At 41.2% G+C, this 27530-nt stretch overlaps 1 protein-coding gene and 1 long non-coding RNA gene across 23 annotated transcripts in view; one reads left to right on the top strand and one right to left on the bottom strand.

The window, feature by feature from the left end:
- Positions 1-23050, top strand: part of MAP7 (microtubule associated protein 7) — a 164839-nt gene extending 141789 nt beyond the window's left edge. For 13 of the 21 annotated variants that reach the window (XM_067010880.1, XM_059083206.2, XM_067010882.1 and 10 more), the window contains 11 exons: positions 1538-1689; positions 7634-7749; positions 8105-8388; positions 10812-11022; positions 12151-12322; positions 12562-12663; positions 13060-13110; positions 13206-13263; positions 15958-16060; positions 20423-20649; positions 22461-23050. In XM_067010880.1, coding sequence (XP_066866981.1) covers positions 1538-1689; positions 7634-7749; positions 8105-8388; positions 10812-11022; positions 12151-12322; positions 12562-12663; positions 13060-13110; positions 13206-13263; positions 15958-16060; positions 20423-20649; positions 22461-22471 — 1487 coding nt within the window. In that variant the 3' untranslated portion in view covers positions 22472-23050. Of the gene's footprint in view, positions 1-1304; positions 1412-1537; positions 1690-7633; positions 7750-8104; positions 8389-10811; positions 11023-12150; positions 12323-12561; positions 12664-13059; positions 13111-13205; positions 13264-15957; positions 16061-20422; positions 20679-22460 lie in introns of those variants that run through there. The other 8 variants (XM_059083208.2, XM_059083207.2, XM_067010885.1 and 5 more) reach the window with 3 other exon arrangements.
- LOC136792376 (uncharacterized) overlaps positions 13254-27530 on the bottom strand; it is a 53412-nt gene continuing 39135 nt past the window's right edge. Inside the window, exon 3 of one of the 2 annotated variants that reach the window (XR_010836065.1) lies at positions 13254-14273. This is a non-coding gene — a long non-coding RNA (uncharacterized lncRNA). The remainder of the gene's footprint in view (positions 14274-27530) is intronic. The other variant, XR_010836066.1, reaches the window with a different exon arrangement.

The raw sequence follows: 27530 nt of genomic DNA, 5'->3' as shown, positions 1-27530 counted from the left end.
CCAAATGAGGAGAGGGTCTCCTTCACAACACAGAGGAAACTTTCTTCATGATTAAGGTCTGAGGCAAAGCTTTATGTCAATTTGGAAGTAAGGCATATATACCTTTTAAGGAGAACTGAGGGAATGCAAAGTATTTCAGCTTATCCAAGAAATAAGGGTTCCGTTTTCAGATGATGGGAGAAGAGAGTGCAGTTTCCAGTCGATTCACCAGCTTGACCATTCAGTGATAACCAGAAGATACTGCAAGGCATTTAATGAAAGAGAACATAGGAATAAAGATGCAATCTGATGGACTTTCTGTCTATAGACTAAACCAAAAAAACTCTTAAATATTTTTAACTATAATTCTGAAATTGAGATTACCTTGAATTTGTCCTGTTAACTTTTGAGTTTTTAATTTATTAATACTATTCAGTTGACCAAACAGTCTCTTTAAAGGATTGCTACAATGGCTAGGGTTGGGTAAAGTCATTTTATAACATGGTCCAAATACATAGCATTCCCCTCAGTAGTCATGTTTTAATTGTCTTATTTTTTGCTGGAAAATAAGATTTCTGGATGAGATCTGAAAATGAACCTTGGAACATTAGTACCCACATGTTTGATACCTACGCGGTGTTCTATGAATTTCTTTAAACCCACTGTTACTCAGAATCACTTGATTAATGATGATGTTCCTTTGAAGGTGAATGGTCAGAAGCTACGTGGTTTTCAAAAAAGTATTTCCATCTTGATAAAACTGCAACAGCTGTTCGTGATTCAACTTTATTTTTGGCAATTCTAACATATTTATGTTCCCTTCACTGTTTTGAATGATGACATCCCATTTCCCCATACGTTCTGCTGCTTGTTATGAACCATCAAATGCCTTGGCTTTTGGGGAAAACCCAGAAGCATGCATCTGATTTGCCTTTAAGTAGATAAAACATTCACAGAATTTTTTTTCTGGAAATTATTAGTTATTCTTGTAACAAGTCTTAATACCTGATAAGACTTGGTCATTTAACATCTTAAAAAATTCAGTTGCTTTTATTCCCCAGTGGTTGTTGAATTTTTGCTCCCCAAATAGTTGCAGTATATCTTGCTTGCCTGCTTGCTCACTTGCTGTCTTTCGGCTGTTTGTTCCATCTTAAAGCTATTAGGAAAAATCTAATTATAAACAATCCTTATCTTAACATTATCTTAAAATGCTACTAATGTAGCATTTTACCAGAACCATCTGTTTATGGGACTATAAGACCATTGCTCTCTGTAATTATTGGCTTACATCTATATCTTTAATAAGTATTTAAATAGCCAAATAGTTTATATATTCCAGATTTTTCCTTTGGACATGCCCTCCTTTTGGACACACACTGTAAACTAGTAGGACCGTGAGGAGAGTTGAGTATGATGGTCTGGACACCTTTAGGTAATAACATCTTCTCCCTACTTTTCTCTCTATCTCCGCTTTGCTCCTTTTCCTGATCCTGCTTTTGGCTTTCCTTCAACTGCTCCTCTGGCACTCTTGCGTGTAAAACAATCACCTGCACCCTAGTTATCCCCATGTGTCCTCGTTCAGCATCTTGCAGCCCCATCAACATCATGCCCTACAAAGCTGCACACTCTAGAAATCCGATGGAGCGACCAAAATTCTTTGTAACGCCACCGGAGGGCTCCAGGCGAAGGAGGACTGTTCACGGCACAGCGGTGAGTAGCTGTTGGGAGCAGCCTGGCGAGTCTGCACTGTTTCTGTGCGTAGTGGACACCACCTCGAGGTGCAGTGAGGATGTCAGCCAGGCGATGGTGACATCCGTCCTCCCATCCGTCCCACCAGTCTTGAATCTGGCTGGCTGAGTGGTGCTGTCCCCACACTTCCTCCCCACTTGGCGATTCTGCTCCCCCCTGAAAATCTGAATTTGAAGATGAACGTTGTTCTTTGTTCAGGCATGTCTGAGTGGCTGAACTGCCATATGGGTGCCTCCATACAAATAAGTGCAATGCCAACATACTTTATTTTTGAAAGTAAGAAAACCTTTGGAGGGGAAGTAGGCCTGGACTGCTGCCTTTGCATTTTATTCCAACCCTGTCCAGAAGCTGGCTGAACTCCAAATGTGGTTCGCTAAAAAGCAAGATAAAGAATTTTTGTCTGTTTAGCTAATCCGTGTCAAGGCCCAGGTCTTAAAATATAGTGACAAAGTATTGAAAACACTAGTTATTCACTAAGTAATTCTTGAAAGGCTGTTGGGCTGTGTTATAGACTCACATTTTGCAAGTGAAGAATATAATTTGTGCCTGTTGTTTCTGACGGGGTGGCTGAACTAACATTAATTTTCACCGTGCTATAAATGCAATGAGGTCACTTGTATGTCTCCAAGAATCTTTCTTCTTCTTTGTTTTATTTAAACTGTGTGTTATTTGGTAGCCGTTGAAATGTATAGACATTGTTCTGTGGTCTTCAGACGTTGTACTTTAGTCTTAAAGGACTTCCCCGTCCACCAGAAGATCTCATTGCCCCTCTCTCATGGCAGTAGCATGACCCATGAAAGGCTGGAACAATTTTTTTCAATCCTAACTTCTCAGAGCAATTCAGATTTATAAAGCTGATGAACACCTAAAAGGATTTTGCTTAGACCTTTGAGGATAATTCAAGGGTTGTGAGAGCTTGATGGCTTTACCTACAGGCAGTTTTCTTTCAAGCCAGAAGTGAAACTACCTTTGATGTCTGGGAAGTCTTCCATCATTAGCACTTTGATGCCTCAGAGATCCTAGCTGTGGACAAATAGCAATTGTTAAGCAGAACAGTTTTGGCCCCAAACATTGGATACTTATTGGGTAGAGAAAAGCATGTACCAAAGAAGAAAATACCTTGTTATGGATAAAAACAAAAATTAACACTCCAGGAGGGAAAGGTGAGAGATGATCCTTGGCCAACAGGTTAAATGAGAGGGATTTGTCATCATATGATCCAAAACCTATATTTTCTCACCAGTTTTGTTTTTGTCTTTTTAGTGCCTCTTTCTGTATTTGATCTATTGGCTGCCTTTTCACTTCTTTGCAATTAAATATTTAGGCAAATACCTACTGCCAGAAAAGGACTCACAAATCATTTATACTCCAGAGCTGCACTGTGGAATTCAGCTGAGCACTTGAAAATGTGGCAAATGAGACTGACGGATGAAATTTGAAATTTAATTTTCTTTTAAGCAATTTTTAATTGTGACAAAAAACATATAACAAAATATACCATCTTCACTGTTTTTAAGTGTGCAGTTCAGTAGTATTAAGTGTATTCACATTGTTGTGCAACCAATCTCTAGAACTTTTTAAATCTTGCAAAATTGAAACTATACCCACTAAACAACAACCTTCCATCCTCCTCCCCCAGCTCCTGGCAACCACCATTTTACTTTCTGTTCCTATGAATTTGACTACATTAGATACCTCATTACAGTACTTGTCTTTTTGTGACTGGCTTATTTCACTTAGCATAACGTCCTTAAGGTCTGTCCTTCCACGTTGTATCATGTGACAGGATTTCTGTTCTTTTTAAGGCTAATAATACTCCATTGTGTGTGTCTATACATATATATTTCTGTATGTGTATATATACACACACATACATGTATACATGCACCACATTTTGTTAATCTGTTCATCTGTTGATGGACATTTGAGTTGCTTCTTCCTTTTGGCTATTGTGAATAGCACTGCTACAAACATGAGTGTGCAGATATCTCTTCAAGATCCTGCCTTCAGTTGTTATGGATATATACCCAATTGTTGGATCTTATGGTAATTTTATTTTTAATTTTTTGAATAACTGCTATACTGTTTTCCAAAGTGACAATACCATTTTACTTACATTCCAACCAACAGGGTACAAGGTCTTCCAGTTTTTTCACATCCTCACCAATACTTGTTTTTTCATTTTTTGTTTGTTTGTTTTTTAAATAGTAGCCTGATAGGTGTGAGATGATACCTCATTATGGTTTTGTTTTTGTTTTTGCTTTTTTTGCGGTACGCGGGCCTCTCACTGCTGTGGCCTCTCCCGTTGCGGAGCAAGGCTCCAGATGCGCAGGCTCAGTGGCCATTGCCCACGGGCCCAGCCTGTGGCACGTGGGATCCTCCCGGACTGGGGCACAAACCCGCATGCCCTGCATCGTCAGACGGACTCTTAACCACTGTGCCACCAGGGAAGCCCCCTGATTATGGTTTTGATTTGCATTTCTCTAATCATCAGTAATGTTAAAAATCTTTCTATAAGTTTGTTGGCCATTTGTATATCATCTTTGGAGAAATTTCTAATCAAGTCTTTTGCCCATTTTTTAATCTTTAGTTTTTTAATCTTATTTTTAATTTTTGTTGTTGGAGTTATTTATACATTATGGATATTAATCCCTTATCAGATATATGATTTGCAAATATTTTCTCATTCTGTAGGTCACCTTCTTACTCTGTTGATTATATCCTTTGATGCATAGGAGTTTTTAAGTTTGAGGTCCCATTTGTTTATTTTTGCTTTCATTGCATGTGCTTTTGGTGTCATATCCAAGAAATTATTACCAAATCCAGTATCATGATGCTTCCCATTTTCTTCTGGGAATTTTATAATTTGAAGTCTTATATTTAGGTCTTTAATCATTTTGAGTTCATTTTTGTATATGGTGTAAGGTAAGGGTCCAACTACATTCTTTTGCATGTGGATATCCAGTTTCCCAGCACCATTTGTTGAAAAGACTGTCTTTTCCCCATTGAATGGTGTTGGCACTCTTGTCAAGGATCCTTTGACCATATACACAAGGGTTTATTTCTGGATGCTCTGTTCTGTTTCATTGGTCTATATGTCTGTCTTTATGCCAGTACCATACTGTTTTGATTACCATAGATTTGTAATATGTTCTGAAATCAGGGAGTGTGAGACCTCCAACTTTGTTCTTCTTTTTCAAGATTGTTTATTCAGGGTCCCTTGAGGTTCCATATGAGTTTAGGATGGAGTTTTCTATTTCTGCAAAAAATGGTATTGGCTTTTGATAGGGATTGCATCGATTCTGTAGATTGTTTGGGATAGTATTGACATCTTAGTAATAACAAGTTTTCCATTCTGTGAACTTAAGATGTCTTCCCATTTATTTGTGTCTTCTTTAATCTCTTTTAGCAATGCCTTCTAATTTTCACTGTAGAAGTCTCCCACCTCCTTGGTTAAGTTTACTCCTAAGTATTTTATTCTTTTTTTTGATGCTGTTGTAAATGGCATTGTTTTCTTAATTTCCTTTTCAATTTTATTAAATTTTAATTAATTTAGATCTAAATTCAACTGCCTGCTATTGAGCACTTGAAATATGTTTTGTGAGACTAAACTTAACATTTAATTTTAATTAATTTAGGTCTAAATTCAAATAGCCAAATGTGGCTAGTGGCTACCATTTTGGACAGTGTAGATGCAGAACATTTCTATCATCACTATTCTCTTTTACAGTGCTGCCTTTGAATTTCTGTTTATATTGTCTCTCTTGTGGGTTATTTGTATTCTAAACCTAACTCTAGTTGTAAAACTAAAGGCTTTGTCCTGCTGGTAAGTTGCCTAGACCACTGACATGGGCTTGCTGTGTGTTCCACCTTAGCCTTGTGGAACGTGTTAACAGGAAAGATCATTGTACAGACCACTGGCTGTTAACTCAGATCAGGATGAGAATCAGGAGCATCTTTACATGTGTGGAACTCAAATGTGATTGGGTCCAAGACCAGTGGAAAGACATTTGAAAGAACTAAGAGGGTAAAAGCATCTATCTACCTGCCTAGGAGGGTGTTATGTCAAATATTGAGCATTTTTCCAAACTGCTCCTCCCTGTTCCCCCTACTCCCTGAAAGTGATTAAAGGGAGGTCAGTTTTAAGAAAGAAAGAATTGGTTCAGTGGCACTTTAACAAAAAGAAGACTCTGAGGATTATACACTTTAGTGTAGATTTATTCCCAGATGCCTGTCTTATCAAGGCATAGATGATGACATTAGTCCCCAAATCCTCCACATGACAACTTACCTTTCCTGACTTATTTTCCCATTCAGGTCTCTCCTTGACCTGACTTTAGCCAAATTAAAATGTTTTGAGAAAAAGAAAGAAAAGCAACTCAAAGTGCTTAACCCCAACCTCCCTCAGGAAGAGCCCTGCACCTTCCACTCTGGGGACTTGATCTGCCAGAGGCATAATTGCCATCCTGTACACCTATCAAGAGGGTTCCATATGGTGGCTGCTGCTTCTGCTACCCAAGCACTGCAGCCGTTCTCCAGTACCCTGCCTCCCGACTTCTCCTACCAGAGACGGGGACAAAGGGTGGTCATGTAGCTGCAAGTGATATAGAGGTGGCACACACCCTGTGAAGCTCTTTCCTGCCTCATCCTTCGTTTTATTTAGAAATTCTGGGGAGACATTGAGTATTATTTGACACTGAGATGTTTTTCCCCCACCTATAGCCCAGTCCATCAACTAGGATGCTACTAAGGGAAATAGAAGCAATTAGAAGAGATGCTGAAGGGAACAAAAGGGCAGGGAAGAGAGAAGGGGGGTGATGCTTGAGCCAGGCAGAAAAGGACAGAAAAGAAGGTACGCGCCAGCTTATTGGCCCTGAGGCTAGGTGGTGTTCTGCCTCTTCCCTAGCACCCTCAGTCTGCTTTCCTGCAAGGATCCCACAGAGTGAAGGACTGACAGGCATCCACACAGGTCCCTCCAGCCAGCATCTGTTCCCATCCCAGAACATTGTTGGCCGTGTTTCAGATATTTGGAATGAGTACTTTCTCCCTTGCCCTGTGCCTTGTCGTTTTGTTTCTGTTAGTGTTTTGGTTTGGGGGGTTTTATTGTTTGTTTGTTTTTGTCTTCGTTGACTTGAGACTATCAGAACACTTCTGGGTTTCCTTTTGCCCATTTCTACCTAGGAAAGGTGTCATCTTTCTGGCTGAATTCCTAGTATGCAGTCATAGGAGGGCTGATGTTTTGGCCCAACCTCAGAGATTTCCATTTCATCCCTAATGAGGAAGACTAAAAATAGCTGAAATTCCTCACCTTGAACCTGACTTTTCCTTCAAGGGCAAGAGGACACTAAGTGAGGAAGGACTTGTTTGTATAACATCAGTATAAAGAAAAAATGAATTAATGTCTGACATAGCAGACATGTAAAATTAAAAAAAAATAAACTGAGCTATAGTGTGTTCCAGGGTAAAAAAAAAAAAAAAAAAAAAAAAAAAAAAAAAAACTGCTTAAGAATTAAGAGAGATAAAGGTAGGGGGAATAAGCTGAAAGTGACCTTTATTTTGACATTTGTGTGGGCTAAACCAGACTGTGAGAAATTTTGCTCCAGGTAGTTTTAGATACAAAGTATAGGTGCTTTCTAAAAGTGTGTTTCTGTTTTGTTTTTTTACAAATGTAAGTCCAGATCACACACCCAGGACCTTCTTATTAGTGTCAGATTGTGTTAATTCAATTATAATGTTCAGTTTTAACCTAATAAAGGCCTTTTGTTGGGGTGGAATGGATATACATGGCAAAGGTTGGAAATTTTCCCAAAAGCCATTCAATGGATTGCAGCTCCACTGTTGAATACTGTGAATGTGATTGTCCCGCTCATGGAAAAATCTAATTATTGTGTTCCTCTGAACTTAGGGCTATAAAAGAGAGAGGGAGAGAGAAAACTTACCCTTCCACCTCATACCCGGCATCCGAAGGGCTCTATCTCCATCTCATCCCAAAGCCAGATCACCAGCTTCCTCCCGACTTTGGTAAGTGAAATGTAAGAGGCTGGCAGGGTTGTTCCATGTTGGAGAATTAAGAGCCTCTGTCCTCTGATAAGAGTGTCTGTCCTCTGAAAAGAAACTGTTCTCCCCACACTGTTAGGCCTTCACTTGGGGAGTAATATTTTTCCTCACAGGAAAGAAAAAAGAAACCTGGAATGAGCCTCTAAAGGGAGTACTTCTGCATTTGCCACATAAAAGACACATTCACACAGCTAACTATCTTCATTTCTCTTCCGTATTGGTGTTCCAAGACTATTACATGGTAGAGGTATGGGGAAAGGAAGGTTCTGGCAAGCCTGTTTTCATGCGCCCCTTTCTCTTTACTTTGTTTGTTGCCCAGGCTCCCATCCAAGTCCTTTCCCCATTTGCCTGGCACCCCCAGACCAGCATCCTCCATGCCTCCTGGACCAGTCAAACCTGCCCCTGCTCAGGTCCGGCCCCCCTCGCCCGGCAACATCCGCCCTGTCAAGAGAGAAGTCAGAGTGGAACCTGAGAGAAAAGACCCTGAGAAGGAACCTCAGAAAGTTGCCAATGAGCCCTCACTAAAGGGCAGGGCACTTTTGGTGAAGGTAGAAGAAGCCACAGTTGAAGAGGGGACACCTGTCGAACCAGAGGTTGCTCCTGGTAGGAATCCACTGGACTCGTGGTAGAGTGTGGGTTGCTTGCTCTCTTTATTCACTCTTCCTTTTTCCTCCTGCACTGCTTTGACTTAGCTTTTTCTTTCTTTCTTTCTTTTTCCCCTTATTGGGCACTTGGAAACTTTACTCTAAGGCTAATCTGGGGAACTTTTCTTGTATATAATTTTCCTACATAAAAAGAAAGAATCATCCATCCTACAGCCTATTGTCAGAGCCACAGTATATTAATTCAGGCGTGGTTTATGAGTCCTTTCATTGACCGAGTCCAATAATTTGACAAAATGTGGTATTCAGAGCACCTGCATCTGAATCATTTTATTATTTATCCTATTGCTGTGTAACAAATTATTCCAAAACTCTGCAGCTTAATAACAACAACAAACAGTTATTATATCACACAGAGTCTTGGGTCAGGAATTTGGGAGCAGCTTAGCTGGGTTGCTAGAGGATGGCTCATGCACAGGGCTGTCGGCAGGTGGCCTTCGTTTCATGACACATGAACCTCTCCACAGGGCTGTTGGATGTCCTCACAGTCTGTCCACTCTGCTGGCTTCCTGCAGAGTGAGTGAGCTGGGGGAGAGAATCACAAGGAGCCCACAGTATCTTTCATGCCCAGTCGCAGAAATCACAATTTCTTTTCTTTTCTTTTCTTTTCTTTTATTTATTCATTTATTTTTGGCTGCTTTGGGTCTTCGTTGCTACCCGCAGGCTTCCTCTAGTTGTGGTGAGCGGGGGCTGCTCTTCATTGCAGCACGCGGACTTCTCGTTGCAGTGGCTTCTCTTGTTGCGGAGCCCGGGCTCTAGGCGTGTGGGCTTCAGTAGTTGTGGCACGCGGGCTCAGTAGTTGTGGCTCACAGGCTCTAGAGCTCAGACTCAGTAGTTGTGGCACAGGGGCTTAGTTGCTCCGCGGCATGTGAGATCTTCCCAGACCAGGGACTGAGCCCATGTCCCCTGCACTGGCAGGCAGATTCCCAACCGCTGTGCCACCAGGGAAGTGCCAGAAGTCACGATTTCTGTCATACTATTCGTTAAAAGCAAGTCACTAGCTTCAGCTCACACTCAAGTTGGGGGGATTAGCCTCCATCTTTTAAAGGGAGGATTTTCGAAGAATTTAGGGAAATATTTTTAAACCACATCTATAATGTTTCAAACTGTAGAACCCTGCCCCTACCTCAGACCTATTGAATCAGAATACATGGTGGATCCAAGGACTCTGAAGGATACTAAGCTCATCTGTTGACTCTTGTGCAGGATTGCGAGATAAAATAGAGTGGCAGTTATCCTGTGTGTACTGGAGTTTGGGGACCACTGGCTTAGCATATGTGATTGACAGAGGTCAGAATTTTTTCCAAAAGACCCAGTGGATCTCATCTCTACCAGGTTAACCAGATGCTGTTTAGAAGTTTAAAATCACCTGGAACTAGAAATTCCATGTTATCTTGTTGAAAATTGTCTTCATTCAAGAGTTTTCTCTTTAAGACTCAATCTGAATATAGAGGGTGGGGGGCAAAGAAAGAATAGTGACTCAAGACAAATGATAGTATAGTAAGGGAATGGAAGAGTCCAGTACTTGTTTGCATGGAAAGAGGGAGAAGAGAAAGGCCAAAGAGTGTCCTGAGGGCAAAGAAAAATCTGTGGCAGCAGCAGGAGAAATGTAAATCTTGAAAGGAGGGTCTGGAGTGGTCAGGTGCCAGGGATCACACCTCACCATGGTGCCTACGGCGGAGGGGCACCAGCCCCCTAGGTCCTTTTCCTGAATCCAGATAAGGTCAGAGAACTACTCTCATCTTGCATGTTGGCATCAGAACTGGGCAGTGGAGGCCTGCAATGTCTAAGGAGCACAGATGCCGTCTCCCGAAGAGGCTGTCGGTTCCTCCCTCCTCGGACCTGGAGACAGCTCTGGATAGACATAAGAGATCTCTTCCTTGGTCTCTGCCAGCCTGAGTCCGGGCTTGTGGTATGGACACTGGGCATGGTCACAGAAAGGGTTGAGTCCTCTAGTGATGAATAGTCACTAAAAAGAAGGAATTTTTTTTTTTAACGTAATGAAAGGCAAATGGAAGATCTCATCTTCTTTTTTCCTGGGGTATAACTTCCCACAGAACCTAACATGAGGCTCTATACTTAGTACACATTCGATATATGTTGTTAACTGATTTAACTTGTATAAAAATAAGGCTTGGTGACAGAGTGTCAGCTTCGGATGTCTCACTTACACACGCGGCTTTTTGTTATCTGTTGCCCGGTTACAGATAGAATACAGTGAAACCGTGAGAACGCGCAGCAATAAACATTCCCTTTTCTTTTATAGTGATGAATTCGAGGCCTGGGGTGCGGGGGATGCTAGTTTCTGTGTTATTCTTTGGCTTTTGTTTCCAATTGGTTTTCTCCTTGTACTTGTTTGTACAGCTGCTCCGGAGGCAGCCTCAGCACCAGCCTCCGCTCCAGCCTCCACCCCGGCCCCGTCATCCACTGTGACTGCCAGTGCTTCTCTGAAGACCTCTGCGGGCACCACTGACCCGGAGGAGGCCACGAGGCTGCTAGCTGAGAAGAGGCGGCTGGCCCGAGAGCAGAGAGAGAAGGAGGAAAGGGAGAAGAGGGAGACGGAAGAGCTCGAAAGGTAAAGGAGTGACACTGCTCAGTGACACCCTAGTGACACCTTGGATTAAGTCTTCAGTCACAGAGAAGAGGTAATAGTAGTGTTGAAGGTGAATCTATTTAGCTGCTTCAGAATTAGTCTCCCCTGAGCACTAAGTGACTTTTTTAGGCCACGTTTTATTATAATGACAGTGCAACAAAATTGATGGAGAAGGGGTTTTTTGTTTTGTTTTCGAAGGAGGAAGTTTAAAGGAAAAAAAAAATCATCCATATTCTTACCAGATTTCAACAATTGTGTACATTTTGGGTCACCCTTTCCAGTCTCTGAACAGTGTGTGGGTGTATATACATGCATAAATATATACATGCACACATAGATTTGCATAATTGTAACCACAGCAGAGGTACAGTTGTGCAGTCTTAATTTTTTTATTTAACATATCTCTCATCTCCATGTTTCCTCATTATCTTTCTAATTATCTTAAAGCTGCATAATAACAGCTCATGTTTTCTTCCTTCCAGATAGTATTCCTCTCAGAGCGTAGCTGCGTGAGATAGTTAAGTGCCCCTATGACTGCCTGCCACACAGTATGCCAGGGGCAGTTTGCTCAGTTGGCCCCCTTCTGGAGCTAATAAGGCTAATGTCAATATAATTGTTCTTCAAATAAGCAGAACTGCCTCTCGGGAAAGGACGGCAGCCCCAGTGCTGGGCCGCCATCTTGGACATGCCCTACCCCCGGTCCCAACAGGGAGCTTACGTGGTCCCATCTTGTCCTTGTACTGAAACAGAACATTATAACCTTTATTTACTTACAGAGATTTGGAGGGGAGTGTTAAATTCGTTACTAAAAAGTCACATTATTGGATTAAACAAATCTCAGCCTTTAAAGATAGTTATATTGCAGATCCTTAAAAAAAAAAAAAACAAGCTCTCCTCAGAATATGAGCGGATACATTCTGCTTCTGTTTCCCACGAGGCAGCGGGAGGCTGGGCAGGGGAGGAGGAAGGAGAGAGGGTGGTTTCACCTGCATCAGTGGATGCTGTTGGCCAGACCTCCCAGCAAACTGTTCTCGCGGTAACCACAGACTCGATCGCGCCTTGCCGAGGAAGTCCCCTCACGTATCTTTGTCTTGTTTTGTCTTTTTCCAGACAAAAGCGAGAAGAATTGGCCCAAAGGGTGGCTGAAGAGAGAACCCGCCGCGAGGAGGAGGCCCGCCAGCTGGAGGCTCAGCAAGCCAGGGAGAGGGAAGAGCAGCTGCGGCGGCAGGAGGAGGAGCGGGTCCGGCGCGAGCGGGAGGAGATGGAGCGCATCCAGAAACAGGTAGGGGGCGTCCGGGTCCCGCCCGGGGAAGCAGGTCGGTGCAGCCCTGGCTCAAGATGGTGCAAGGGGCAGCCCAGATGAGACGAGGAAGCTGTTGAGCGTGTGCTTAGTAGTGCTCGTCTCCCCTCTGCGCGCTCGTGGTCCTCGCGTTCTCCGTCCTCGGGCTCCCCGGGACTTTGGGGCAGCGGGGCAAAGCCAGCCTGTTTGTTAAGAAGCAGACGCCGACTTCCCGTTTTCAGAAAGAAGAGGAAGCTCGTGTTCGGGAAGAAGCAGAGAGGGTCCGGCAGGAACGAGAGAAGCATTTCCAGAGAGAAGAGCAGGAGCGCCTGGAGAGGAAGAAGGTAGTTGCATCTGCCCCCGCAGCCTGGCGCCCTCGCTGCTCTTAATTCTGCCTAGATTGAAGCCGGCTAAAGACCAAGAGACTAGCTCACTGCCATCAGAAAACAAGTGTCCTGCCCGTTCCAGGTTAACTAAAGTAGCTCTCAATATTAATGTTCTCCTCCAAAGAAATCGCTCTTGGTGTTTCAGGCTTCACCAAAAACAATTGCTTCCAATTCATGCGGCTTACACGCCAATTTCAACTTCTTTGAGTAACTCCAGTTAAGACAAAGACAATCATATTTTCCCAAAATAATAGACATGTTTCGATGCCCTGCTATTTGCTTAGTGAGTGAAATGCGCCAGGCTAGCTTTCTTTCCATATCTGATCTGTTTGCTTAATTCTGCCTTTTTTGTAGCGACTTGAGGAGATAATGAAAAGAACCAGAAGAACAGAAGCTTCAGATAAGGTATTGAGATGGCCTTTTTTTTAACTATTCTTAATGGCTTTTTAAAAATACTTTCATTTGTAATTTTAACATTAAAAAGTTTTTTTCTTTGTTAGAAAACTGTTGATCAGAGAAATGGAGATATAACCAAGGGAGCGCTCATTAGAGGAACAGGTATTTATTTCAGTGAACTCAAATCAATTCAAATATAGAATTTTTTAATTTATTCTTTGGAGGTAAAGATAAACATTGCTTTAAAATAAAAATACTCATTGACTCACAGAAGCTTAGGTGTTTCTCATCTAGTCCACAAATAATTCCCTTTATCTAAAAATCTCTAGTATTTCTAGCAGATTTTTTTCACATTTGTTTATACTCTGATGGAGTATTTAATATTTTAAGTCATTTTATATCATATATATGTCTCTCTATATCTATGTCTATGTATGCCTCTATAGATATGTATACACACGTATATGTGTATATACACACACACGATTAGAAGAATTTTCTTTGAGTTTATAAAATTAAATTTCATTTGTCATTTACTATCTGCTAAAGGAATGTGTGTTTATATTTGCTATTAAGGACGTTAAATTTAAACATTTTGACAACTTGTACTTACGGCATTTCTCAGAAAAGGATTTAAATGTTATTTCTTTTAGTTCTGACTTCAGAATAGAGTTAAAATTTGAAATTTGTTGAAATTTCATTAGAAAGTTGTTGATATGCCATAGGCTTTGGACAAAGATGATTAATTTCTTGGTGATTTTAAACCAAATTCGGTGTATATAAAAGTAAAATTTATCTTAGTGTTTTAGTACTCACACTCAACTAATATTTATTAAATGCCTTCTTTGTGTCAGATACATCTGCATACATTTTCTTGTTTAATTTCCATTGCAGACCTGTGAGATAGGAGATGCTTTATCTTGGAGTCAGCAGGCATTTTCAGAAAACTTTTGTGTGCCAGGCCCTTAGGTGCTAGGATTCAGTGTGAACAGGTCAGCCGAGGTCCCTACCCTCGAGGAGGACTCAGACTGAGTGACCGGCCCAGCTCGCACAGCTGGAGTCCAAGTCACCAGCTTGTAATTTGGCTCCTTCCATGATTCCACGTGGTCTTCATGATTGTACATACAGGTGGTTGGTCGATAATTCATTATTCAGTCTTCCTCTTTCCTCATCTGCAGTATCAATATGAAAAGAAAGGACCAGAGAGATACCTCAGTTTCTTTTACTGTTTATTATAGACTGGAGTAAAGATCAAATGAAATGATTTATGTGAAAGAACATTCTCTGTTCTGGGGTTTTCAAATGTAAAATATTGGTATTTGGGGATTCGGTCTTACTTCAGTAGAGGCTATCTGAGTTCCTCTACGTCATAATCCCTCAGTGTGGGGCTTTTCATTCTCTTTTAAAGATGCCCTAATTATATATTTTTGGAGAATAGCCTAATGGTTGCATATTAACCCCACTGCATTTTTAACAGGTTGCCTCCAAGAATGTTGTAATACATGTAGGCTTAAAGCAGGCATGGCACCCAGTAAGTCATCAGAATGAGCATTTTAGAATGTAAATTGCAGCAACCCAGGATTATTTGAGGAGCTGATGCTGTAGTTTGTACATGGCCGGTCTCCTTGTTGGTTTTTTGTTTTTTTTTTGTTTTTTTTTTTTGCGGTATGCGGGCCCCTCACTGCTGTGGCCTCTCCCGCCGCGGAGCACAGGCTCCGGACGCACAGGCCCAGCGGCCACGGCCCACGGGCCCAGCCGCTCCGCGGCACGCGGGATCCTCCCGGACCAGGGCACGAACCCATGTCCCCCGCATCGGCAGGCGGACTCCCAACCACCGCGCCACCAGGGAAGCCCTGGTTTTTTGTTTTTCCATCTGTCTTCTTCCTGCTATTCCCCTATCAATTCTTTCAATTATTCTTTGTACCTCAATCCGAGAATGAACAATGGCCAGAAGGAAGGTGAAACTTGTCAGTCATCACACCTGTGTTTATCAACTCTCATAATAAATTTGGTTCGAGTTAATAGTGCTAAAATGAGGCCTGAGGATTATCTAACACATGTTCCTCTTCTCCTGGTCCCACATTTGGTTGAGGACTGAATGGTATCACCAGTGCTCCAAAGAGAATTCTAGGCTGGGCAGGGAGGTGAGTTTACAGACCTGTCAGAAGTCTTCTCAGCAGATTCCTATTACCAGCTTTGCAAATTTTGGCAGCTTTTAAGTTATTAGTCTCTTCTTAAGACTTTACGTAAACCTGGCCCAGATTTTAAAGTCAGTCATCAGTATTGTTTGCTCACGCTAGACTCCAGTGGGGAATATTGAATGACTAGGTAGCACAGTTAGGTACTATTCACTGGCCTTCCATGCATAAAATCCCTACCATTCTTAAGTGGGACTAAAACTGAGTTTTCCAAAATATTTTTCATCACTTAGGGTATTTCATGGTGATTTGCTCCAAATCCTTCAGTAATAATTTGTTCAGCATCGGCCTGACCAAATCAACTTCCTGTTATCTTCATCAATTGCTTTGGTTTCAGTATTACATACTTTTTTGTCCAAAGTCAATTTGGTGCAAGCAAAAATAATCACAGCACTGATTTCCACCCTTACAATGTGCTGGGCAGTGTTCTAGGTGCTTTGCATGTGTTAATACATTTAATTCTCACAGTAGCCTATGAGTTAGGTACTATTACTATCCATGAGGAAACTGAGGCACAGAGCGTCTGTGGCTTGCCCAGGGTCACACAGCTGGTAAGTAGCAGAGCCAGGACATAAATCCAGGCATTCTGGCTCCTGGGGTTTGGGTTTGGTAGTAGAGTAGTAGTAACCCTTTGTTCCATCTTCTTTGCCATGACCAGCGGTATCTGCACTTCCAAATATGACAAACTCTCCAGGACAAGGAGAACCAGCAGCCAGCCCCCATGTGGTTACCTCACACCAATCAGAAGTGACTGTGGAGAGGTGAGTTAGACAATTGCGGCCTTTCTTACTGACGCACATTAGAGCAAAGCAAGACTGTTTTTGCCCCACCGATCCCACCAGAATTTTCTGGGGCCAGACAGAATGTGAGTTTTAACATGAAGATTTATTTAGGTTCATTAATGTTTGGTAGAGCTAGTAATTCTGTAATCTGAGAAAAGGAAAATGTCTTTTTTTCTTGAATCTCTAAATATGATGGTGGGGTTTTTGTGTGGCTATTAAAAAAAAATTACAGGGAATAATTTGTTACTTTCCTTTGTATGTATTTGGCATGATCCTGGACCATCTTCACACCCTTTGATGACATACAGCAGCTGTATTTTCACTGTATATAATATTATAGTGAGTCACAGGTTTGTTCCTTAGTAAAAGTAATTTAGATGCCAATATTTCTTTTACTAGTAGTAGAGCTTCTTATTGAGGAAACAAATGGTTGCTAACAATAGTTAAGAAGTGTGGGTTAAAGAAAGATTGCCTTTCTGTTCCCTTGCATTTATACTGACAGCATTGTAAGAGTGCTCTCAAAAATGAAAATTAAGGGTAATCATAGCCTGTGCCTAAAAATCCAGTCATGGAGAACTTGTAGAAATATTTATAATAATGTTCAAATTTTTCAGCTGCAACTTTTTAATTATCAGAATTTACTGAATTATGAGTTCTGTGTCTAATGCCAGAGTCTTTGCTACTATAAGAGAATTGAAGCTCCTCAAATTAACTTTTTTGATAGAAAAATGTCTTTTAAGATCTAAGATCTTTTTTTCTTCCAGTTTTACTGAGATATAATTGACATACAGCACTGTATAAGTTTAAGGTATATGGCATAATGATTTGATATACATAAATTTTTTTCTTAATCTAAAAACACATACTATACAACATTTTATATTGTTGGAAGACATGAAAAGACAAGTTGTCCTAAGATGGACATCCTAAGATGTCTATAAGTCATAAGGTATCTATGTATATCTTTCTGGGACAGTAAAAACTTTTTTATTTTGCCCACTATAATACCAAAGAAAACAATTTTCCTAAGAGAGATTTTAAGCATTTGATTATGTTTAATAAATTTATTGTCTTTTATTTTTATTTATTTTTTTTTTTTTTGGTGGTACGCGGGCCTCTCACTACTGTGGCCTCTCCCGTTGCGGAGCACAGGCTCCGGACGCGCAGGCTCAGTGGCCATGGCTCACAGGCCCAGCCGCTCCGCGGCATGTGGGATCTTCCCAGACCGGGGCACGAACCCGCGTCCCCTGCATCGGCAGGCAGACTCCCAACCACTGTGCCACCAGGGAAGCCCAACCAGAGATATATTAAGTGATATTTCATTTTTTTAGTTAGAGTTTGATTTTCAAATAAAATACTCATTTCCAACTACTATAATTTATGGCATTTAATTCATTTGATGTCAGAGATTTTTAGAAAAGGATAAAAAGTACCACAGAGAACCCCATTATTATAATGAGGGATAGGTTTTTTAAGCCACTGATAATTCTCTCTGAGGAATAAAATGAGCTTATACTTTAGCTGACTCTCTTCAGTGGTAAAATCAAGTGATTAATCATGTACAAGAACCTGAAACATATCTTCAAGAGTCTTGCATCCAACTTCAACCTCCAGAGAGTAGCCAAAGAAGGGGAATTTAAAAGCCGGTACTTGTATCTTAAGAGGACACACAGATCCATAAACCATAACCCCAGCAACTTCAGCTTCAGTTTTATAGTTTCTGCTGGTCACAGTGTCCTCTGAACATGTCCTCTGGTCATCCAGAGCATAGGGCATGATTATTCCTCTAATTGCTAACAAGTAAGAATGGGTGGGGTGGTTGGGTAAGAGTGGGAGGGGAAATGAGGTCAGCTGTTGATTCAAGCCTGGGGTTGGCGTTGCCATTACAGCTTGTCAGCACACGCAGGCCTGGAAGGTGACGGAAGTTGACGTGGTCAAGGAACAAGGGCTTTGAAGATGCATTTCTTTTGCCAAAACTTCTACTTAAAAATCTCTCTGGGGGCTTCCCTGGTGGCACAGTGGTTGAGAGTCCGCCTGCCGATGCAGGGGACATGGGTTCGTGCCCTGGTCCAGGAAGATCCCACATGCCGCAGAGCGGCTGGGCCCGTGAGCCATGGGAGCTGAGCCTGCGTGTTCAGAGCAAAAAAAAAAAAAAAAAAAAATCTCTGCGATGAGAACCAAAACTCCTTCCCTGATTACAGAAAGCCCATTGGTACTGGGTAAGAGCAGGAGGATGGGCGTGGCAGCACAAGCACTAGAACGGCAGGTATTAGGCGGGGGTGTGTGTGCGAGTGCACACGAGCTAATGTAGGCTACTGTGATGCCGAGCCTCTTCTCCCCTCCTTAGTGAAATAGCGGAAACGCACCATTATAGTCTGACTCTGTATAATATTTTTATGTTATCTTCCGCGGCACTTTTACAAATAATATTTTCAACATGCCCTGCAATACCTTGTGAAGCACTTAGGTCAGGCATCTTTATTTTTTTTTCTAGAAGAAAGGGTTTAATAATTAACAAAAAATACCATAATACCCAAATCAGAAATATTGTAGAATATGTTCCACAAAGTCAATGTGTCTCACTGACAGGGGCAAGTGAACTATTTCCTCAATAGGGAAAAAAAAAGCAAAGATTCCTAAAAAACAAGAAAAAAAATAACAATGGAAAGATTAGATGTCTACTAGCTTCATTTTCACCATTTGGGAAGGAGATGGAAAAAGACTAACTTACTAAAGTTCAAGTTGTTGGCATTACTGACAGTAGAGACCTGACTTTCTGATCTCGTCCATAGATCTCTGTCTACAGATAGACCTTGTTTATGATGAGTGTGTATTAGAAGTCAAAACCGTCACAATTTCTGTTTCACATTTTTAGTCTTATTATTTTCCATTTGAAAATTTTAACTCTAGAATTTTGTCAAATAGGGTCATTTTTTTTTTTTTTTTTTTTTTTTTTTGCGGTATGCGGGCCTCTCACTGTTGTGGCCTCTCCCGTTGCGGAGCACAGGCTCCGGACGCGCAGGCCTAGCGGCCATGGCTCACGGGCTTAGTTGCTCCGCGGCATGTGGGATCTTCCCGGACCGGGGCACGAACCCGTGTCTCCTGCATCGGCAGGCGGATTCTCAACCACTGCGCCACCAGGGAAGCCCAGGGTCATTTTTTATACATGAGCCCCTGAACAAATTATGAAGGTTGCAAATATGTTTACTGCTGCAGTCAGATCAAGTGAACAATAAAATTAACCTAGTGTTCATTTGGTGCCCAGGCATTCTTTTGCTGCATTGTAAAGCATAATAATGAACATATAACCTAACGGGCTGCCTATTTGGTTATGGAGTGTGTAAAGGGAGTGAAAAACCTAAGAGAGCAACTTCCCTGGTGGTGCAGTGGTTAAGAATCCGCCTGCCAACGCAGGGGACACAGGTTCGATCCCTGGTCCGGGAAGATCCCACATGCCACGGAACAACTAAGCCCGTGCACCACAACTCCCGAGCCCACGAGCCACAACTACTGAGACTGCATGCCACAACTACTGAAGCCTGTGTGCCTAGAGCCTGTGCACCTCAACAAAGAATAGCCCCCACTCCCTGCAACTGGAGAAAGCCCACGCACAGCAATGAAGACCCAACGCAGCCAAAAATAAAAAACCCTTAGAGAAACTATAGGTAGAAACTAAAAATTTGTTGGCCAGTTAAATGTATCTAAAAAATCCAAGATATTAAGCATGAATTAATAAGAATCAAGGTGGGGTCAGAGGCAGATTTAAGGGGCAAAGATGAGAAGGTTGGTCTTCAACAATTTACCTATAAAATTATGCACATGTTTTAGGAAGCTGGAGACATCCAGGAAGGGCTGGAATTTGAATAGCTGGGACTATAAAAAATAGCATTATGAGTGAAACATAGGACCAGAGATCACGCATTCAATCTGGACTGTCTCCCAGTAGTTGTGTGACTTGTGTAAATTATCCCCCTCTATAATCCCCTCATCTTTGAAGTAAAGATCCTAATAAGGGCTACTCTTTATAAGACAAAGAGATATAAAATGCCTGCAGTAGACAGGCATGTTAAATATATGTAGAACTGTTGATGATGAGGATCTATCCTAATTGATAAATTGGTCCATTTGATAAGTTTTATTTTAAAAAGCTGTTTTTTTAAATAAGAATTTAAAGTACAAATATGTCAGAATTCACCATTTTTGTTAGTAACGATGAGGTCAATCATTCTAACATTTCGATTGTAAGATTATAAAAGTATTTATTATTAAACAGTTTATCCTAAAAATGTTTTCCAGTTTTAATACTAACTCCTTTTGATTTTGATCTTTCAAACTCCCTAGTACTCCCAATTTGGAAAAACAACCAAATGAAAATGGAATATCAGTTCAGAATGAAAATTTTGAAGAAATTATCAATTTACCCATTGGATCTAAACCATCCAGATTAGATGTCACCAACAGCGAGAGTCCAAACATTCCTTTGAATCCTATTTTGGCCTTTGGTGATGAAGGAGGGACACTTGGGACCCTGCCTCAGGTAGATGGTGTTCAAACACAACAGACAGCAGGTAAGCTTGCCTCGAACTCCCTTCAGTAATCATCAGAAATATGTGACACCCAAGAGGGAATGAACCTTCTGCTCTGTGACTGTGGCACACTTTGTCCTTCAAGGGACCAAATAAGCCATGTGGAAGGGATTGTGCATGGGTCATTAGAAGTTGGATGTTGAGTTGGGTTGGGCAACTTCTAGGGCCCCTCTTGTTCTCCCACTCAGTGTAGAAATTCGGTCCACAGCACCCACTGGGTATCCATGGGCCTCTCCTCACAGAGCAGCACTCATTGCCCAGTGGCAGTGCTTCATATTGCGTGCCCAGAACACGCTTCATATTAAGACAAATGACCATAACTGAGTGGCCATTGAACCTACTTCTGTCCACTAGAGAAAAGGTTTGTTTGGTTTCTATTCCATCTTTCTCAGCTCTTCAGATATTTTAAGACTGCCAGTATGTTCTCCCACCATTTTTCTCTCGTTTGGGTTTAGCAACCTGGGATAATATACTGTTGTCCTTTTTAAATGTAATAAGATAGTTACAATTTAAGATAATGCGACTAATATTCCAGACTAGGAGCATACTGAGCCCAAGGGCCTTCCATCCCTTGTTGAGTAACCGTAGCTGTTGAAATTGCAAGTGACTCTCTTATACCCTGTCTCTGTAACTCACACTTAACCTGAAGTCATTGTGCAAAAAGAACAAAAGCTTTACAGGACCCAGAGAAATCACAACATAAAAAAATTACCAACACAGTGCTTATAGTAACTCAACAGCACAGTCCCATCAGTGTCAAGAACAAGTGGGATAATCCAGCTCCTTCTCTTTTCAAACCTCTTTGATTTCTATCAGCTTCTCTCCCAGCACCTCACTTTCATGTATTGACCAGCATCTTTTTATACTTTTATGAAGAGAGCCAAGCAAATTCAGGATGTTTATAGATGAGTCGGTAAAGCATTATTTGTGGTCAAATTGTTTTGTCATTTCGATTCCATCTGTGCACTTTTAACCTATTTCCACTTTAAAACTGGTTGAAAAAGCCAGCTTTGAACCTCCTATTCAAATGAAGCTAGTCTTTTTTCCTTCTCTAATATACTGACCTGGGGGGTGTAACTTCCCTTTAGTGATCTACTTTTCTAGATTGTAAAAGGAAGAAGGTCCAGCTGTCAATGGAAGCTATAAAACCTGACATTCTCACTCTTAAGCCTTTGAGAGCAATCTGATTGCTTGTGTGTTGGTGGAAACATTCCTGGTGCAGCTTCCTTGCTTTGTCATGTCACAGATTCAGAGAGATGGAAAGAACATTCAGATGACTTCCTGCTTCATTCGCCAGGCTTTAAATCACCTTTTGATGTACCTGTCATTTCATTCTCACTCTTCCATACCTTCTCTAGGAACATAATCCAGTGTCTGTGATAGTAAGTGGTGTTAGGTTTCTTTTGTGGTCATGACTACTTATCAGCCAACATTTATTTAACCTCCAACGTATGGTTGGAACCCGAAGTATCAGGTACTGAGGATTCAAGACAAAGGAACGTAGAAACTGTACTTTTTTCTTTTCTCAAAGAAAAGTACAGTTGACTTCACACAGTTTGGAAAAGGAAATGATATCTAGCCTAAGTTAAAGAAAAGGACATGTTTTCCTATTAGTGGTAGAATTCATTTACATATAAGACCATAGATCCTGATAAAATTGCCTATTCTTACATAAGACAGTGTATATAAAAAGCATGGTAAAGTTTTAGCACTGTAAGCTATTACTGTAGTATTCTTTAAGATTTTAGATAAATGTCATATTAATCTGTTCTTTTTTCTGTCTCCTAATATAGAAGTTATATGAGCATTTCTTCTGAAAAACCAAAGCAGAAATTTAATAAGAATTTCTACAATTAATGGAATTCCTTCCATGCTACAAAGGAGCATCTCCCCTTCCTCCAGTTTTCTAAAGATTTCTTGACCATCATTTTGAAAAGACTTTATTAAAACCAGCTAAAGACAACAGACTGGATAGCTTTTCTAATAATTTTCGCCACTAGAGAAAAAGAAATCCTCCCTTATTCTTCAGTACTTTAAAATGGCTTTTTCCAGTGTGCTCCTTCTTAGGAAATCAATATTTTTCTGCATTCTCTAAAAGATGAGAGCATTTGGCTGTAAAAGAAATGGGCCGAGTAGGCATGATTTTTCACATAGATATTTTGGACTTTAAGAGCTAACATGTAAAATTGGCACAAAAATTTTTACCTTTTACAGTGTAATACTTGAAATATAAGTACCTCTTGGTTCAACAAGTAGAGTGAATAGGAGAGATGTTTAAATTAAGCCTGTTTGTTTAAATATTATTGCAAAGAGCTCTATTTGTAGAGGCAGATTACCAGGTTCTTGTAAATGCAACTTGTACATGGACATTCTGCAAACCCCACTGTCCCATTCTTCTCGCATCTCCTTTTGCAAAACATACTCAACAGTTTGAAAATGTGAAAAAAAAAAAAACCCATTATTTTTTCAGAGCAAGAAAATAATTTACTGTCCTCTTAAATAATGTATTTATAAAGTTTTTTCAGATAAACTAATCAAATAAATTAGAACAATGTGACAGCATTGCAGAATTTGATTTCTGAGATGCATTCCTTATGTTACCATGAGAGAATGTTGTTGACGATTCAGGGCTATTTCTGAAGTCTGTTTATTGCTGCTGTCCCCAGTGATAGTGGGACTTACCTTTGCCTTACCTGATCACAAATTATTTGGAGATGGGGGAGAATAAAGATTTAATATTTCTTTAAATAAAAAAGAGAATTTGGTTTTGCTCGTTTAAGAGCAATGAAAAAATGATGGAATGTGGACTGTGTTTGGCACCCAGGACACGGCAGGATGAAACCTTCATGAAGGTCCTTGTTCTGCGTGGCATCCGTCAGCTTTCACTCTTCATCCTTCACTTTCGCTGCTGAGCTTGGCTGTACAAACTTGCACTTCCATTTGATAACATAGATTCGATTTTATTTTACCATTTGAGAGACTACTAATAACTAAATACTGAAGGAGAGAGAACACTGAGGGAATGCATTTTTTTATTGTGGAGTGTTTAAAAAAGGTAAACTGCTGCCACTAGAATATGTTTTTATTTAAAGTGGGATTGATTAATCTAGATTGAAGGAGGGGCTGTTCATTTATTGGACCCATTTCCTTAAAATCCAAGCATACCGTCTTTAGGAACAGCTGTAATTTGTTAAAAAAAACATTAATTTGGGGTTTTTCCCTGTTCTCAGTTGTCCATGTACATACACATAGTCATATTAAAAGAAAAATCTGATCAACCAAATTGTTTTTTTTTTAATCGACCTAGCATGAAACACCAATAAAATGTGTATGGCATATTTTTACTTTTAGGTTTCTCATATGTTATAACTTCACTTAGGTTGATTCTTGAGTTTTCAGATTGTTCTTCATTTAACCTCAAGCAGCTTCCTCTGAACAGGCATACAGAAAAGGCTGATTTAAAATTTAGAGCAGGAGTTCTGTTTTGGCTAGGTTTTCCTTTTTTCATTTATATATAACTTAAGCGATCATTAGCAAACTGAATGCCTCTAAGTAATCAAGTTTTAATTAGAAGTGGTAGAAAATTGTTAACTCTGTTTTGTTAACGACACTGCCAGAGGATGACCTTGACCTTTACAATGCCTAGAATGCTTTCTGTCCAGCCCTTGAAGATCAGTATTCACCTACTGATCTTAAAGAAGTCCTCAGTAGGCACTACATTAAGGGAAGGTTTCAGGGATCAAGTATGACCCTCTCCACAGAATGAGGGTGCATGGGCTTTTAGTTTCCTTCTCTACAACATTGCAGTCTATTTTAGGCCAACTTAATCACCAGTCACAAGTTCATTCGGTAGATAACCTTCCAGTAAAAGCTGGCAGCTAAGGCTATATGTTTCCTCCTGCATCACTACCTGGTGGTATATTATAAAAGCAAATCTAAAACAGAGTTTTAAGGGGAGAATGAGGGAATAAGGAGGCTGAGCAGGCTCTCAGTAGAGCCAAACAGGTGAAAAACTACAAAAAGCTGGAAGAGAGGTGCTGGTCCATGCGAAACTCATCTGGGTTTGTTGTCTTATCAAAGTTGGGCTCCTACCGTCTTGCAGAGGGTGGGAGATGGGGCCCTATCTTCAGGTGTCAGCTGGAACAGTGTTTCTCATCCCTGCCTTTGCTCACGCTGTTGCCTCTACTAATAATACTCTCCACTTCATATGAATGTTTGGAGGACTCCATGAGGTCTAGCATATAAAGATCTTAGCACCATGCTTAACCCATAGTAAGCATTTGGTATTTATTAACTAAATAAAAAGACTCATCCTTCAATATTTAGCATGTGTTTCTCCCTTCAAGAAACCTACTTTCCTCCCAGAGGCTCACTCTAGGTTAGGTGCCCTTCCTCTTTCCTAATGCTAACTCTCTGAATATGCCTCTATCATTGTGCTTGCCACAATCTATTACATTTATATTCATGATTCTCTCCCCCACTAGACTGAACCCTTGAGGGGAAAGACTTTTATTCATCTTTGTACAGTGTTCCCAAATGTCCAGTGTGGTACCTGGTACCCATTAGGGACTTAGCAATGTTCATTGTTATAACGGATGGATGCTTGCATGCAGGCATGAAATCCTCATCTTGACTTTTTGACAGCTTTTGAATTATTGATTAGCCCTTTATTCTGGAATATCCTTTCTCCAGTGGATTTTATATCAAATCAGAGGTCAGTTGCAGACAACAGAAACCACCACAGTATTTTCAGCAGAGGGGGATTTAAACACTGTTAAAATTGCTGGAAGGACTGAAGAGCATGCTCTAGACTGGGCCCTCAGGAATGACTCCCAGATCATAAAAGATAGGACCCACCAGGAGAGATACTACCTCTCCCACTCAGGAAGACGAGAATTCAGGAAGCCACCCCTGGAACCCCTGAACATTTTGCCTTTGCTGAGATCCAGAGATCAGGAAGCCACCCCGACTGAACTTTCTGCTAGAGCCACACAAGCAAAACATGGATTCCCAGGCCTTTGCCTCTTGTCCCTTGGGAAGCTGACGCGGGAATGCTGAACACTGGCCAGGAAAGGCAGCGGGAGCCAACAGTCCCATGACCTTCTTGGCAGCAGAAGCAGCGCAAAAGTGCTAGCTACATCTTTCAAGCCTCACTCACATCACCCGATTCTCAGAACCTGCATCACATCCAGACCCTCTGCTTGCAAGGAAATCTGGGAAATGTAGTTTTCAGTCTTAACACTGCAGAAAGGCATCCTAGACTCACGGTGGCTTGGATGTTAAGACAGCCCCCAGAGATGAATGTATAAGGAAGATGTGGCATATATATACAATGGAATATTACTCAGCCATAAAAAAGCACAAAACTGATTTGTAGTGAGGTGAGTGGACCTAGAGACTGTCATACAGAGTGAAGTAAGTCAGAAAGAAAAACAAATACCGTATGCTAACATATATATGGAATCTATAAAAAAAAAAAATGGTCAGAAGAACCTAGGGGCAAGACGGGAATAAAGACTCAGACCTACTACATCATGGACTTGAGGATATGGGCAGGGGGAACGGTAAGCTGTGACGAAGTGAGAGAGTGGCATGGACATATATACGCTACCAAACGCAAAATAGATCATTAGTGGGAAGCAGTCGCATAGCACAGGGAGATCAGCTCGGTGCTTTGTGACCTCCTAGAGGGGTGGGATAGGGAGGGTGGGAGGGAGGGAGACGCAAGAGGGAGGGGGACATATGTATATGTATAACTGATTCACTTTGTTGTAAAGCAGAAACTGACACACCATTGTAAAGCAATTATACTCTAATAAAAATGTTAAAAAAAAAAAAAAAAAGGACAGCCCCCAGGATCCTCCACAGCTCCTGTGGCCCTGCCGCCGTCCTGGCCCTCCTCAGCCCCCACTCCATCCTCTTAACTGAGTCTTCCTTTTCTTCCCAGCACCCCACCCAATATGATTTTACCCTCAATCATCATCCCTTTCCCCCGAAATTGCCTTGAACAGCAATCATACCCACATTCACTTCCTAGCCCAATTTACAAATCTTAATTTCCAGCCCTGCTCTCCCTCCTAAGGCTGTGCTCTTGGTCCGTGTGCCTGTCAGCTGATACCACTTATGCATCCTGCCACTACTAAACACTCACCGTGTCTAAAATCAGCCTTATCGTTCCTTCCCCCCCATCACCTCTACCTCTAGACCTCCCTGTCTTTTAGCCCACCACCATTTCAGTCATCCACGCTTCAGACATCAGATATTCTTTTTTAAATTTTCCATTCCGCATTCAGTCTCCAGGTTTCCCTCTTACACAACTTCTGAACTGTTTCTTTTCTCTTTACTGCTGCCCCTTGCAGCTGCACGCGGCTGTTGAAGCACCTTTTGCCTCAGAAGATTGAAAGTTCAGACACGGTTGACTCCTCACTTTGAAGGCTCACTCAGTTTGAATGTCACACAGGCTAATACGAAAGGAAAGCCACGGAGTAGTGTCTTAACTCTGAGCTTTTGTCTGCCCGTTCCTTGAGTTTGCCTGCTGTGGGATTATGCATGTCTAATGCCCACTCAGATCCTCAAGACTGAGAAAAATCCACCCCCATGCCCACAGCTCTGCCAGGAAGTTTTTCTGATTATGGGTTGCCTGTTATCTACTTTTTGCTACCTGTATTCCTCTATCATATCAGTGGGAGAACAAAAAATATGGGGCATAGGCATATGGGAACCTGAACAAGTATGTACGTACTCATTTGTTGTCTTACGTCCACTATTCCTTGCTAAATGCTGGCCACTTCTTTTGAAATAAAGCCTACCTTTACAGTCCTACTCTCATCATCTTCATTTCTACTCCGATCACGTTCTTATCT

This window comes from Kogia breviceps, chromosome 13 (genome assembly GCF_026419965.1).
Source record: "Kogia breviceps isolate mKogBre1 chromosome 13, mKogBre1 haplotype 1, whole genome shotgun sequence".
NCBI lineage: Eukaryota > Metazoa > Chordata > Mammalia > Artiodactyla > Physeteridae > Kogia > Kogia breviceps.
This window is presented reverse-complemented; position numbering and strand designations above follow the sequence as displayed.